The 12725-nt window shown below is 41.8% G+C and overlaps 1 protein-coding gene across 2 annotated transcripts in view; it reads left to right on the top strand.

Moving 5' to 3' along the window:
- Positions 1–12725, top strand: part of BARD1 (BRCA1 associated RING domain 1) — a 55617-nt gene that overhangs the window by 36791 nt on the left and 6101 nt on the right. Inside the window, exons 8-10 of one of the 2 annotated variants that reach the window (XM_064159072.1) lie at positions 81–216; positions 1111–1203; positions 12411–12498. In XM_064159072.1, coding sequence (XP_064015142.1) covers positions 81–216; positions 1111–1203; positions 12411–12412 — 231 coding nt within the window. In that variant the 3' untranslated portion in view covers positions 12413–12498. Of the gene's footprint in view, positions 1–80; positions 217–1110; positions 1204–12410; positions 12499–12725 lie in introns of those variants that run through there. The other variant, XM_064159063.1, reaches the window with a different exon arrangement.

Below are 12725 nucleotides of genomic sequence, written 5' to 3'. Positions count from 1 at the left end.
GTGTTTACTGTTATTAAATAAAACTGTCAGAGAATTAGTTGGTTGCTTTATGTACCCAAACATTCATCTTGTTCATGCAGTCACTGAGCCCCGGCCAGCCAAGAGATGGTCCAGTTGGTATACTGGGGAGCAATCTTAGTTTGAAGCAACAGAAATTGCTGGACAAACTAGCAACAGTTCTGAAGGCTCAAAGGTATACAGAATTTAACAGCAGAGGTATGTAGTCTTATTGGAATGTCTCTGTCCAAATATAACTACAGCTCTGCACTTAAAGATACTAGCTGCAACTTGGCTTTGGTAGTTTGTTTTTTTTTCCTAGTAAGGGCAGTTGCTGATGTCTCTGCTTATGTAATCATAGTAGAATGATGATGCTCTCATGCAACAACACACATACAAAGCTTACCTGATTACTGGAAGCAAGAGACTTCTAAGGAAGCCACAGTTTATGTTGTCTCTTATTTAAATAAATCCTTAAGTCCTCCTCAAAGATCTCTTGTTTTTCCATTTCTTTTACCAACTTGAAGGTCTCTGCTTCTCTTCATTAATATGATAGAGCCAAATTATGGGGTTTGGGTTTCTTTTGTTGTCTTTTGAGGGGAACATTATCATAATCTTTCCTACTAGTTTTCCCTCAGAGTGTTGCTTTTCTTGCTTGTGAAAGAAATGCTGAGGTAATTTTCCCCTACTGTCTTTCAGACCCTGATTACTACTCCAGAATTGAGTTGAGTTCTGCTAGCTTTGTGTTTAAAACACTGAGTTCCCATAGTAAGGTGCCTGCCAGAGTTAAATGTGATTTTAAAAGCATTGGGGAAAAAAACCAAACCCAGCCTGTAACCCTGAGCTGCCTCTAAAGATTTAAGTGTTGTCTTAGAACTATAAAAGCGTGACTTCCCTCTTTCAGAGTGAGTATATGTTTAAACTCACAAAACTTCTAAAAGACGTCCTACTTGCTTGTATCTTAGTCTCAAAAATCAGAGACTTGTGCTGGAAAGAGTGGCTGATAGATTATCATAGTCTGTTTATTCTTTAAATAGTGATTGATGCTTTTCAGCCAGGCATAGTTCTGATTTTTATGTGCCTGTAGTCCTACTGATGTAATCTTTCTCCTAGTAACTCACCTCGTAATCCCTGATGTTCCGATGCCAAGCACTGCCAAGTGTATGATGGCTGTTCTCACTGGGTGTTGGGTCCTCAAGTTTGAATGTAAGTATTTGGAATTCTTTAAGCTTTTTAACCAGAAATTGTAGATAGGATTTTAGAGGAAATTTCCTTTTAACAACTACCCTAATTCCTGGACTAGCTTAACATAAAGTGTGAGGGTTTTGGTTTTAATCTCCTGAATAACGAGAGATTTAATGAAAAATAAAACTACTCTTTTCGTGGCAAATGTGTGCATTTCATTCTTAGATGTACTGGGTAGGGAGTGAGTTTATTCATTGCTACATTGAGGAAAATAGATGAAGAATGTCCTGGGAGAGGAGGAAGGCATTTAATAGTCTTGGATTTCTAGTAAGCAGGTTCTCTTGAAATTGAAGTGAAACTTTTGTTTGTGTGTGATCAAGGCCTGTGGGAAGGTAAGGTGCTTCCTATTTACATGGAAGCTGAGATCACAGAATCATTGAGGCTGGAAAAGACCTCTGAGATCCTCAAGTCCAGCCTATAACCTAACACCACCACATCAGCTAAACCATGCCACCAGGTGCCACATCCAACCTTTTCTTAAAGACCTCCAGGGATAGTGACTCCACCACCTCCTTGGGCAGTCCACTCCAGTGCCTAATCACCTTTCCATCAGGAAGTGCTTCCTAATATCCAACCTAAACCTCCCATGAGTTCGGGGAGCTTCAAGCCATGCACTCTTGTCCTGCCACAAGTTGCCTGGGAGAATCTGGGAGAATGTCTGGGAGATATGTTGAAAGTTGTAACTTCTAACCAAAGTTAGACTGTCAGCTGATCATAACTCCTGTTTGTACTTTCCACTAAAGCTCTTTGTTGAAAAAATTCTCTGTGCAGTCACGGAGACAGTCAAGTGTATATGTAACTTTCAATACCCATTTCTGTATACACAAGTCCTGCAGATTGGAGTGCTCTTAAACTCTAATAATACCATCCCAGGGAAGATGACTTGCATAGGGTCCTCTTAGCATGCAAATAGTTATTTAGATGTCACCTTTCCTGGAATGTGTAATTTGGTTTTATACAGTGCAAGCTTTTCCATACAACTGTTCTGTGGACTCAACACCTCAAATTCTGGTTGTTATTCCTTCTGATGTATTTCTTACTGTTGTCACAGATGGCTTTTCAAGCTGCATTCATTCCTTTGACCTTTATGACAAAGTCCTTTTAGATAATAAATACACTAGAAATGAGTTCATTATCCATGGAAAACTGACAGCCAAATTTCATTCCAGTTTTCTATTGTGTGACTAAACATCAAAATCTAAGGATTCTTTAGTGACTGAAAAATTCATTATGCTTATGAGACACTGCTTAGAGGTTCAAAAGATGCAGAGCAGGTTTTCAAATCTGACACCTCATCAGACACTTGAAACACTGGGCTCTTTTTCAGAGTGTTCATTTGGCTTTCAGATAGTTTGTGGACATGTTCCATGCTTTTTTTTTTAAGAGCGCCTGTTGAATTTGTCCCCTCAAATATTTTGTGCAACAGCTGCAGAGTGGCTTCTGTTTGTGGCCTTGTAAGAACGTGCAAAAGGAAAACACTGTGTCCTTTTTGTACTGTGATTCTTGCAAAAAGGAGTAGCTCCTTGTTGAACACATAGCATGAAGAAAGACTGTCTGTGCTTAAGCAAGCAGATGGATTTAATAACCTCCAGAGACTATGCTGATAAGTAAAAGGGAAATTGTTTCCACCTTCGGAGGTAGGGATGCAGCAAGAAACTCAGAAGACCTAGAAGCAGTGTTTGGGTTGTAGAAATTTGAAAGGGTATGTGCAGGTGTTATGCAGTGATTCCCCGTTTAACTCAGACCAGTAATCTGCTTCAGCAGAAAACCCTTGCAGGTCCTGGCTTCACTCAGTTCAGGAGGCCTACATACCTTCTGTTGTGTGCTGGGGTGGTTTTCCTTTATTTCATTTTATCTTTTTGCTTGTCAGATGCTTAGAAAAATTCATCTGAGTGGTAGGAAGATTTAATTAGTGAGACTTGAGTTTAAATCTTTGTGGAAAAACTTTCTCCAATCACTTTTAAATATAAATAAATACAGAGGGAGCTATTCAGGGAATATTTTCCTTTTTTTTTTGTTTGCAGTTGAATTATATTTATGTTGTTAGTACTGATTAGTACAGTCCTGACTGCTAATGCTCCCAGCTTAGTAAGCAACATACTACTTAAAAGCAAGTGATTCTCCTCCCTAGTGGGAAATGTTAGTAATAACTCATGGGGTCTGATGCAGCTAAGTGCCTATAATTAACAGCGCCACTCCATCTGTTCTCACCAGTCTGTTATTAGTCTTCTTCAGAGTCATTACAAGTTAAAGATTGTTATAACAAATAATGGGACTCCTACTGATGGAACATTTGTCTAGGAGAAAGATCTTTGCTTTTATTTTCCATCGTTTTCCTTTTATCATGGCTTTTTGATTTCTATTTGGATAGGTTTCTTAAGTGTGGTACAAATAAACTTCCAAAAGCGTGTGCATATTCCGGCTTGCTTCTCATAAAGCCCCATTGCAAATAAATTGAAAGGGTTGCTTATAGTTCAATGTTCTAAACTGTTTACTTACAAAGTAAATTCATGTTCAAAAACTTCACTGAAGTACATGAAAATACAAAGCTTGGTGTGGCACTTCATAAAATGCTGACTATGCATAAGTGAGTATTTGAATGTTTTTTTTACTACAACGTAAGCTGCATTCGACTTCAGAAATGTGTTTATAGCCCACACATAATTATACCACTTCCTAAAAAGAATCCAAAACATTGCATGCTTGCAAAAAACAGTCTTTCATTTGACTGTATTTATTCTGTTAACTCTTCCATTATAGTAGGCTTTCAAGCTGTATTTCTCTTACAAAAAGCAATTTCCCTTTCATGCATAATTGTATGGGATTTCCATTTACATGTGTGTATGCACATGTTGCAGAGGGGGTTCTCAGTGCCTATGCCTATTTGGCGGAGGTGAGAAATTAATTTGAGGCAGTATTATTTTTTTATATAAAAAATAATTTATTAAAATTAATATTTTCAAATTCTTGACACCCCCAACCACTGTTTATCACTATTTAGTTCTTTGTGCAAAGTTATGAAAACAATTTAGTCTATAATATATACAGGGATTTGGTCAATAACTGGCAAAACTATTTCAAACTATTTGCAGAGAGAGAAATTTCCCTTTGGCTAGTGCTGTTTGGGAACTATGCTGTTTGCCCAGCAGGGGCTGAAAACTGTCTGCTCTAAGGCAGAGGTAACTTATATTACAGAGGAATTGAATCTTTACTTGTAAGTGTTGCTCTTAATTATTGATCACCCTCCCGGGACTGTGTCTCAGCCTGTGCCCAGTGTCCAGACTTCCAGGGGCTCTACCTGTGGACTCTGTGGGGCTGGAATCTTCCCGGCTTGAGGGGAAATGATGAATCTTCCCAGTCTCTGGGGTATACAGGTTTCTCTAACCTTTTGTTCTCCTGGCGAGGGATGGTCTCTGCCTCGGTGCTGCTGCTGCTTCTGGGAGCTGCATCCAGGGATGATCAGCTGGCAGGAGTCCAGGAGCAGGAGAATGTCCGTGCAGTTTCTGGCACAGTCCTCTGCACAGCTAGCAGGCTGTGTGTGTGGGTACAGACAGTCCAAAGGTCTGCAGTCCTGGTTCTCTTAGCTGCTATAGCTTTCACCAGGCTGGAAGCTGGGAGTCTGAGCTCCGTAGATAAATCAAGATAGCTGGCAGATATGCACATCTGGCTTTTAGGCTTAGGAGGTTCTGTTGGCTCCTTATATATATAAATGGGGGCAGGCTTGAATGAGCTTCTGCATCTCAAGCACGCAGAGAGGTTAACTGCAAATTGAAATCAATGCACGAGGCCTTAGCCTCAGTGAGCATGCAAGTGAGGGCCAGACTCTGTGTCTGGGCCGTGCAAGTAAGTCAGGGCAGCAGGATGCTGCAGTGTGGATCAGAGAGCTGAGCTGCACTGCTGGCAGGGTCAGAGAGCTGAATGTGAACAGATCTGAGCTGAGTCTGAACACCTGGTGCACCTTTGCACCCCTCTTTATAGACTGTGGGCTGAGATTAATGGCCCTTTGGCCATCCAGAGTGATCAATCAGGTTGGCAGTAAGCCAAACCTTACCTTAATAGGCAGGAGCTGTTTGCCTGGACCCTCCCAAATATGGGGATCACATGAGCGGACCCCAGGGATACACGAGTTGGGTGTGTGCTTGTTACATAACTTGTTTACTACCGGGGTCCTGGCAGAAAAACATGTCCAGGCATGCAGGCATAAATAAGCCTTGTGTCCGAGCCGACAGGACACAGATACAGCATCCCCTAATATTTGCTGGAAAATGCCACGTTGCCTCTCTGCTGAGTTTGAGCTAAAGGTAAGGACTCTATGTACTAGAGAGCCAGGATTTAAATACGTATCTTCAATTTTGGGGTTCCCTTTTGTTCTTCAGGTAGAAGATGAGGGTAAAATGATGTTGAGCACTGAGCAATATTGCATCTTCACAGAAGAAAAATGTCACCTTACCAGCTGCAGTTCCCTATTTTCTATATATAAGACACTGTCAGCAGTATATCCGCTGTGCTAGTTTGAAGCTAGCTAGAATGTTTTGGTGAGAAGGATTAGATCATAGGCTGTGAAAGAGAAACAGTGCTGATGTCTACTTCACTCATAGGCTTGCTGAGATGTATAAGAACAATAATCCAAACATAGATAAGGAAGTCACTTCTGCTTGGGAGCTCTGTGCTGCATTTCTCTCTCTAGCCACTCTGACGTCTCTCTGATTAATCCACTTTGCTTCCTAACCCCCTGGCCGAACCTCCATTCTTCCCTGGGACTGGAGTAAGGTTGAGAGGGGTGGGAGAAGGTGGAAGGGTGGTTGGGAGACCCTCCTGGGGACTCAGGTTTCTGGGAGGGCTGTTGTGTTTCTGTATTACCTTTTACCTTGAATATTTCTGTCTATAACTGTATGTACTGTAAATATCTGCTTGTATATTGAGCTAAGCTGTAAATATAAGCTTCATTCAAATTTCCAGAGCTGGCTGAGTCTAGCCTGGGTGATTTCCAAAGTGTGGGGGGTAACACCCAAATCGCCACATCCACTTTCAAAGCAGCATAGAATTCAATTGAGACACTGTTGTCACTGTGCTCCTTGCCCTTGGCCATATCTTTCATTGGTTTCATTATTTTATTACCTTCATTATTTTAGGGATGGTAATAGGGCACAAAGTAGCATATCATTATCCTTCTGCAAGTAGGCTGAGACAAAGATTTAAGTGTCACTGTATTTCCTCTCTGCTTTTTGTGGAGCATAGAATAGTGTAATTAAAACCAGCAGAAGTCTTTTAAGAGCTTTTCAGATTGTTTTTTTCTTGAACTGATTGTCATTTGTTAAAGCAGGGAATGAAAAATGATCTGGGCCAGGCTATGCATTGAAACAAGCTTGTGTCAGTCTTTTCAATGAAGTATCTGGCAGAATCCTAAGCATCTGTTTATTCCTTCATTTATTTTACTTACCTGGAGCAGTTCAGATTGTTAAAAAGTCTGCAAAAATACCTCTTGTTTTTCCTGGAAGGCCCTCAGAATGACTGGGAGTTGACTGGAAGAGCAAGGAGATTGCATGAGTGACATCTCAAGGCAAAAACCTCTTTCTGAGTTTCTTGGAGCAGTATGTCCATCCTTGTTTAAGCTGTTAGACCAGAAAAGTGCAAAGCTGGCCGAGCCGAGTGTGGCTTAGGCTGGACTGTCTCTCTTCCATCCATGAACATCTTTTAGATCACAGGCTGACACTCAACAGAGCCCTCCCTCCTTAAAAATTATCACTGCAGTTTCGTGCTTGTTTTGTAGTTGGAGACTTACTTCCAGAGCCTTCCTTCTGCAAGGGGACTCTCGGCTCTGTGAGAAGTAGCAGGAAAAACCTGGTGTGCTTATGTATGTTTAGGTAGTTGTTGGGTGTACAGCTGAGGGGAGTGTTTCATATCAATGGAATCTGCACTCCCACCATGTCCACGCCTTCTGGAAAGCAGGAGGGAAACATTTTACTTCAAAATCAGCACAAATTTAGGCTACAAAGCTGCTGGGTTTGCAGCGGAGAAAATGGGAGTGAGAGTATCTTGAATGAGGGGTTTGCTTTTTCTGCAGAACTAGCAAGTGGACTGGTTTGAAATAAGGTCCAGAAGGAAAGGAAACCGTTTTTCCACTGCTCCCTCCATTTTGGGTCATTCATATACTCAGTTTTTCATATTTAAAGAGTGCTTCTGCTCTAATTTTGCTTTTGGTTTGAAGAAAACATTGCATGAAAGGAGCCCATTTTAAGGAAGAGGATGGGAAATGTTGCTTCATTCATTTGAAAGCGTGTGATGGGGTCCAGAGCATGAGCACTCTCAGTGGGATTTTACCTCACCTTTACACCCTAGGAATGGCTGCCTCCGGTCACTTTGATCAGCCTAGAAAACAGCTGCAGCAAACAGAGGTTTCTTAAAGAGAACAGGGCACTTGGGGGTTTCAGTGAAGTAATGATTTTCATATTACTTGCTCCTAGCTTCTGGGAAGTGATGTTTAAGGCCTTCCTAAGCATCTGCTCCATCATATTTAATAAACATCACCTGGATTAACTTGTTAACTCTCATTCTTAAACAGATTCATTATAGTCTCTGCAGTATCTTGTCATTGCCATGTGTTGGAAAAATAGACTGCTCTTGTTTCACCAAATGAGATCTCTGCTTCGCTCCATGAAAATCTGCGGTTCTAGTTACCTCATAAGCCTATTTGAGACAGTACAAAAATTCCTTTCTGTGCTGTAGCTGAGAGCACTAACACTGGCCACGAAAGCAAACTGAAGCTATGCCATGTCAGAATCTCTGAAGGCTTTCTTTCAGTCCAGACTTTTTCCTCTTGTAGGAAAATAATCTCAATGAGCTTTAGTCAATCTGCATATAAGTCTTAAAACCCTAAGGTGAGGAAGTTTTGCAATCTCTATTAGATCTTGGATATGTATTATTATATCTGTGTTGCTGTTGCATGTTTCTGAATTACTTTCTGGGAGATTTTTTTGGGACTAACCCCTTGTTCTTTGCTTTATTAATGCAAATCCAACAAAACTCCACTAAGGCTAATTGAGTTACTGAGAGCTACCCCTGGGTATCTGTGAGTGATTACAATTTGTTCTTGGCAACCAGTTGTTCTTTTACTTCATCCTGTTTAAACTGGTTTTGCTGATGCAGTTAGTTTTATTATAAACCCATAAGACTCACACAAATAAGGATTGTAGGGCTCTGATCTTAAATTTTGCAAAGAGTGATTTCTTTATTTTCACTACTAGTGCCTGCAGTTGTATCAGAGGTCAATTAACGCTCCCGTTGGAGCACACACCCTTTTAACCCAGCTTGCTCCTTACATGCTGGAAGGTGAGAAGGTGAGGGCAGCTGCTCAGTGAAGTAATAAGGATCAGTGTAAGTAGTGATGCTTTACTGATCATGCTAATGAGGGGAAAAAAAATAAACCATGTTCTCCTTGCCAGTTGTGGTGGCATCAAGCTAAAATGTGGTTGTATTAAGATAAAACCTGTTTTCTGCAATATATTCTAGAGACCTTAATACAGGCTCAGTTTTTGCTAGAATTTGGTGCAAATGATCTTGCTTATATCTATAAATTGCAAGTGTGAAATCAGTTATTTAAGAGGCTTTTAGACTTCTAATGTTCTGTGTTTCTAGGAAAAACCTTGTGTAACCCCTCTGCAGATGCAGTCTTTCTCCAGTATGGTCTGCTGTCAGGCAAGCTTTATTATTGACTGCTTGCAGACTTGAACTGGTGTGATGGTTTGGGTGTTACCTGCCCCCCCCACTCTTTAGAAATCACCCAGACTAGACTCATGGCTCTGGAAATATGAATTAAGCTTATATTTACAGCTAGTACAATATACAAGCAGATATTTACAGTATATACTTGGTGCCATGGTCTAATTGACTGGATAGGGCTGGGTGCTAGGTTGGACTGGATGATCTTGGAGGTCTCTTCCAACCTGGTTGGTTCTATGATTCTATAGACAGAAATATACAAGGTAAAAAGGTAATACAGTAACACAACTCCCCTCCCAGAAACCTGAGTCCCCAGTAGAGGCTCTCAACCCCCCCTTCACCTTCCCCCTATCCCTCTCAACCTCGCCCCAGCCCCAAGGAAGAAAGAGGTTTGGCCAAGAGGTTAAGAAGCAAAGTAGGTTAGCCCAAAATGGAGGGTGAAGTTAGAGAGATGCAGCTCAGCCAGTGGCCCCAGCAAGAGAGATGGTGACAGTGTTATCTAATGTTTTTGTTTCTTGTTCCCATTCTTCTCAGCAAGGCTGTGAGCAAAGTAGACATCACCATTGTTTTGATTGCACAGCCTATGATCTAGTCCTTCTCACCAAAACATTCTAGCTAGCTTCAAACTAGCACAACTGGGCACTGCAAAACAGCACTGGTCCATGAGAGATGGAAAAATGCCAACTGCCTTGGTACAAGTCTTACTATTTTGTGGGCAATTGATCCAACTCCTCTGATTAAACTACAGGCCATTGAAGTGCAGTTGCAATAATCACCTTCTTTTCTTTTGGGATGAGAACGTGTTAAATGAGTAAACTGGATCAACCTCAGACCTAGAAGGTACACAGCACTCATTTGCAATAGTGTGGAGGCATAAATCAAGGTTAGCTGAGATCCTGAGTAATTTGGATGGTGTTATTTTGTTTTAAAACAGAACAGACTAGATTTTTAGTCAAATTTGCCTGCACACAGACTGCAAATGGGGAAAGAGAAAACCATGTAACCCTCATTGCTACCTCCTCCTAAAATTGCAGGTGTCCTCTTAAAAAGTGAGTTTACTTTTCTCTCCTTTCAGAGAAGAGCTTCTTCAAAGATGTCCTCCTTATTCTGAGATTCAGTCCTCCTCTGAATTGTTTTTTTTTTCTTGGCAGAAATACTTGAGATGGCCACCTCCATTTCAGAAAGGAGGTGATGTAGTAGTTTTGGTGTCCTGATCACTTTTTAATTAGGATAATAACATTTTTTTTTCAGTCTTTTCATCTGACCTGTGCCTTGGCATCAAGTTCTCACTAGCACTGGGCAGTGCCAATCAAAGGAGAGCCTAATCTCAGGAGCTGGAGTTCTTAGAACCGTAGAATCAGTCAGGGTTGGAAGAGACCACAAGGATCATCTAATTGCAACCCTCCTGCCATGGGCAGGGACACCCTACCCTAGATCAGGCTTGCCAGAGCCTCATCCAGCCTGGCCTTAAACACCTCCAGGGACAGGGCCTCAACCACCTCTTCTAGGGTCTCACCACTCTCATGCTGAACAACTTCCTCCTCACATCCAGCCTGAACTTACCCATCTCCAGCTTCACTGCATTCCCCCTAGTCCTGTCACTCCCTGAGAAGTCCTTCCCCAGCTTTTTTTGTAGCCCCCTTCAGATACTGGAAGGCCACAATAAGGTCATCTTGGAGTCTCCTCTTCTCCAGACTGAACAGTCCCAACTCTTTCAGCCTGTCATCATAGGAGAGGTGCTTCAGCCCTCTGGTCATCCCAGTGGCCCTTCTCTGGACATGCTCCAGCACGTCCACATCCTTCTTGTAATGGGGGCTCCAGAACTGGACACAGTTCTCCAGGTGAGGTCTCACCAAAGTGCAGTAGAAGGGAAGAATCACCTCCCTTGCCCTGCTGGCCACACTTCTCCTGATGCAGCCCAGGTTCTGGTTGGCCCTCCATGCTGCAGGTGCACACTGCTGGCTCATGTTGAGCTTCTTGTCCACCAGCACCCCCAAGTCCCTCTCCTCAGGGCTGCTCTCCAGCCAGTCACTCCCCTGTTCAACACAGCTCCTATCTGAAGTCAAAGGGTGCTTGCTGTACCTTAGACTTAAATAGGTGCTGTAAGGTCAGTAGAGCTTCTGGAAAAGTAGCAGAGTGATATAGTTTTGAGTACAGTATGTGTGATGGTTTGGGTGCTCCCCGCCCCCCACACTTTAGAAATCACCCAGACTAGTCTCAGCCGGCTCTAGAAATATGAATGAAGCTATTTATTTACAGCTTAGCACAATATACAAGCAGATATTTACAGTAAATACAGCTATATACAGAAATATGCAAGGTAAAAGATAATACAGAAACACAACAGCCCTCCCAGAAACCTGAATTCCCCAGGAGGGGCTCTCAACCATCCCTGCACCTTCACCCCTGCCCCCTCTCAACCTTACCTCAGTCCTAAGGAAGAATAGAGGTTCAGCCTGAGGTTAAGAAGCAAAGGTGGGTTAGGCCAAATGGAAGGTGAGGTTAGAGAGTAAGATGTTGCCCAGCCAGCAGCCCAAGGCAGAGTGTGTGAAAATGGTGAGAGTGTTATCTAATGTTTTCATTTCTTCTTCCCAAACTCCTCAGTGAGACTTCTGAGGGAAGTAGACATCACCATTGTTTTCCCTTCACAGCCTGTGATCTGGTTCTTCTCACCAAAACATTCTACCCTGTTTCAAACTAGCACAGAATGGAAGTTAATTTCTTTTTTATATGTCCTCTTAATGAGGATGACAGTCAATTGGATAGAGAGCCTAGTAAAACACAACTCTGATATTATCCAGCCACTTCTACACATTAGAAGCTTTAAAATTGATAATTCATACTGGACTTTACTGAGTGAACTCAGCTTAGCACCCAGTGGTCAAAATAAAATCACTTGCTGTACAAAAAAGAAAAAAGTTGGGAGGTCCTATGGTATGCTCTGATCTTCCCTTTGTACCTCTACGCTTAAGTGTGGAATCGAGGTACATTAGGATAAGGTCATCTTGTGTTGTGTTATCTTGAAGGAAAATGGTGACTCTTGTACATGCCTGATGCTTTCAAATGAGAGCATAAAGCAACCAAAGCTGATTGTGCTGTCTTTGAGAGCCTCACTTAGACTGTTGCACCCAGATGGAGTCACTGCATCTGAAAGTGGTAATGCCAAATCAGTGATTTCAGAGCAAGTGACTTGAACACTAAGTTTTGTGTAGATAGAAGATGAGTGGGCAAATTAAACCCCTTTTGTTTAAACAAATGATCCTTGAGGTCCCTTCCAACCCTGACAAATCTGTGAAATGCATAGTAAATTAGATAGAAACACAGTTTGAGTCCTTTGTCACTTTATCCCCTGTTCTCACATTTGAGATCTTGCTCTTTCTTATTCAACCTGCTGATTTTTCATGTGGGATGAGAATCCTTTAATTCTTTATATCAAAATCTCTTTTTAGGATGTAGAACTTGATGAAAAGAAACTAGCAACTCAAGAAGAAATCAGTCTGAACAAAGTCTGCAGTGAAAGGACAGGCTGGTGTCTATCTCCTAAATTATTTTATCTTTCTTCTAGTTGGGGAGCCTTTCTCTATTGATAGATACTCTGACTCTTCACTGAAGGTTGCAAGCACTTTCGTCTGACATAGATAACTGCATCACTTTTGTGAATGTATAGCTAGCCCATAATTCTGATGACATGTGACAGGCCGTTTGCCTTCTTTCCTTGTGCCTAAAGGCTCTCCTTTTGCTGTTACCCTGGTAGTGTTGTTCTG

This window comes from Pogoniulus pusillus, chromosome 2 (genome assembly GCF_015220805.1).
Source record: "Pogoniulus pusillus isolate bPogPus1 chromosome 2, bPogPus1.pri, whole genome shotgun sequence".
NCBI classification, from domain to species: domain Eukaryota; kingdom Metazoa; phylum Chordata; class Aves; order Piciformes; family Lybiidae; genus Pogoniulus; species Pogoniulus pusillus.
The sequence above is the reverse complement of the archived record's forward strand: the minus strand, read 5'-3'. Positions and strand labels throughout refer to the sequence as shown.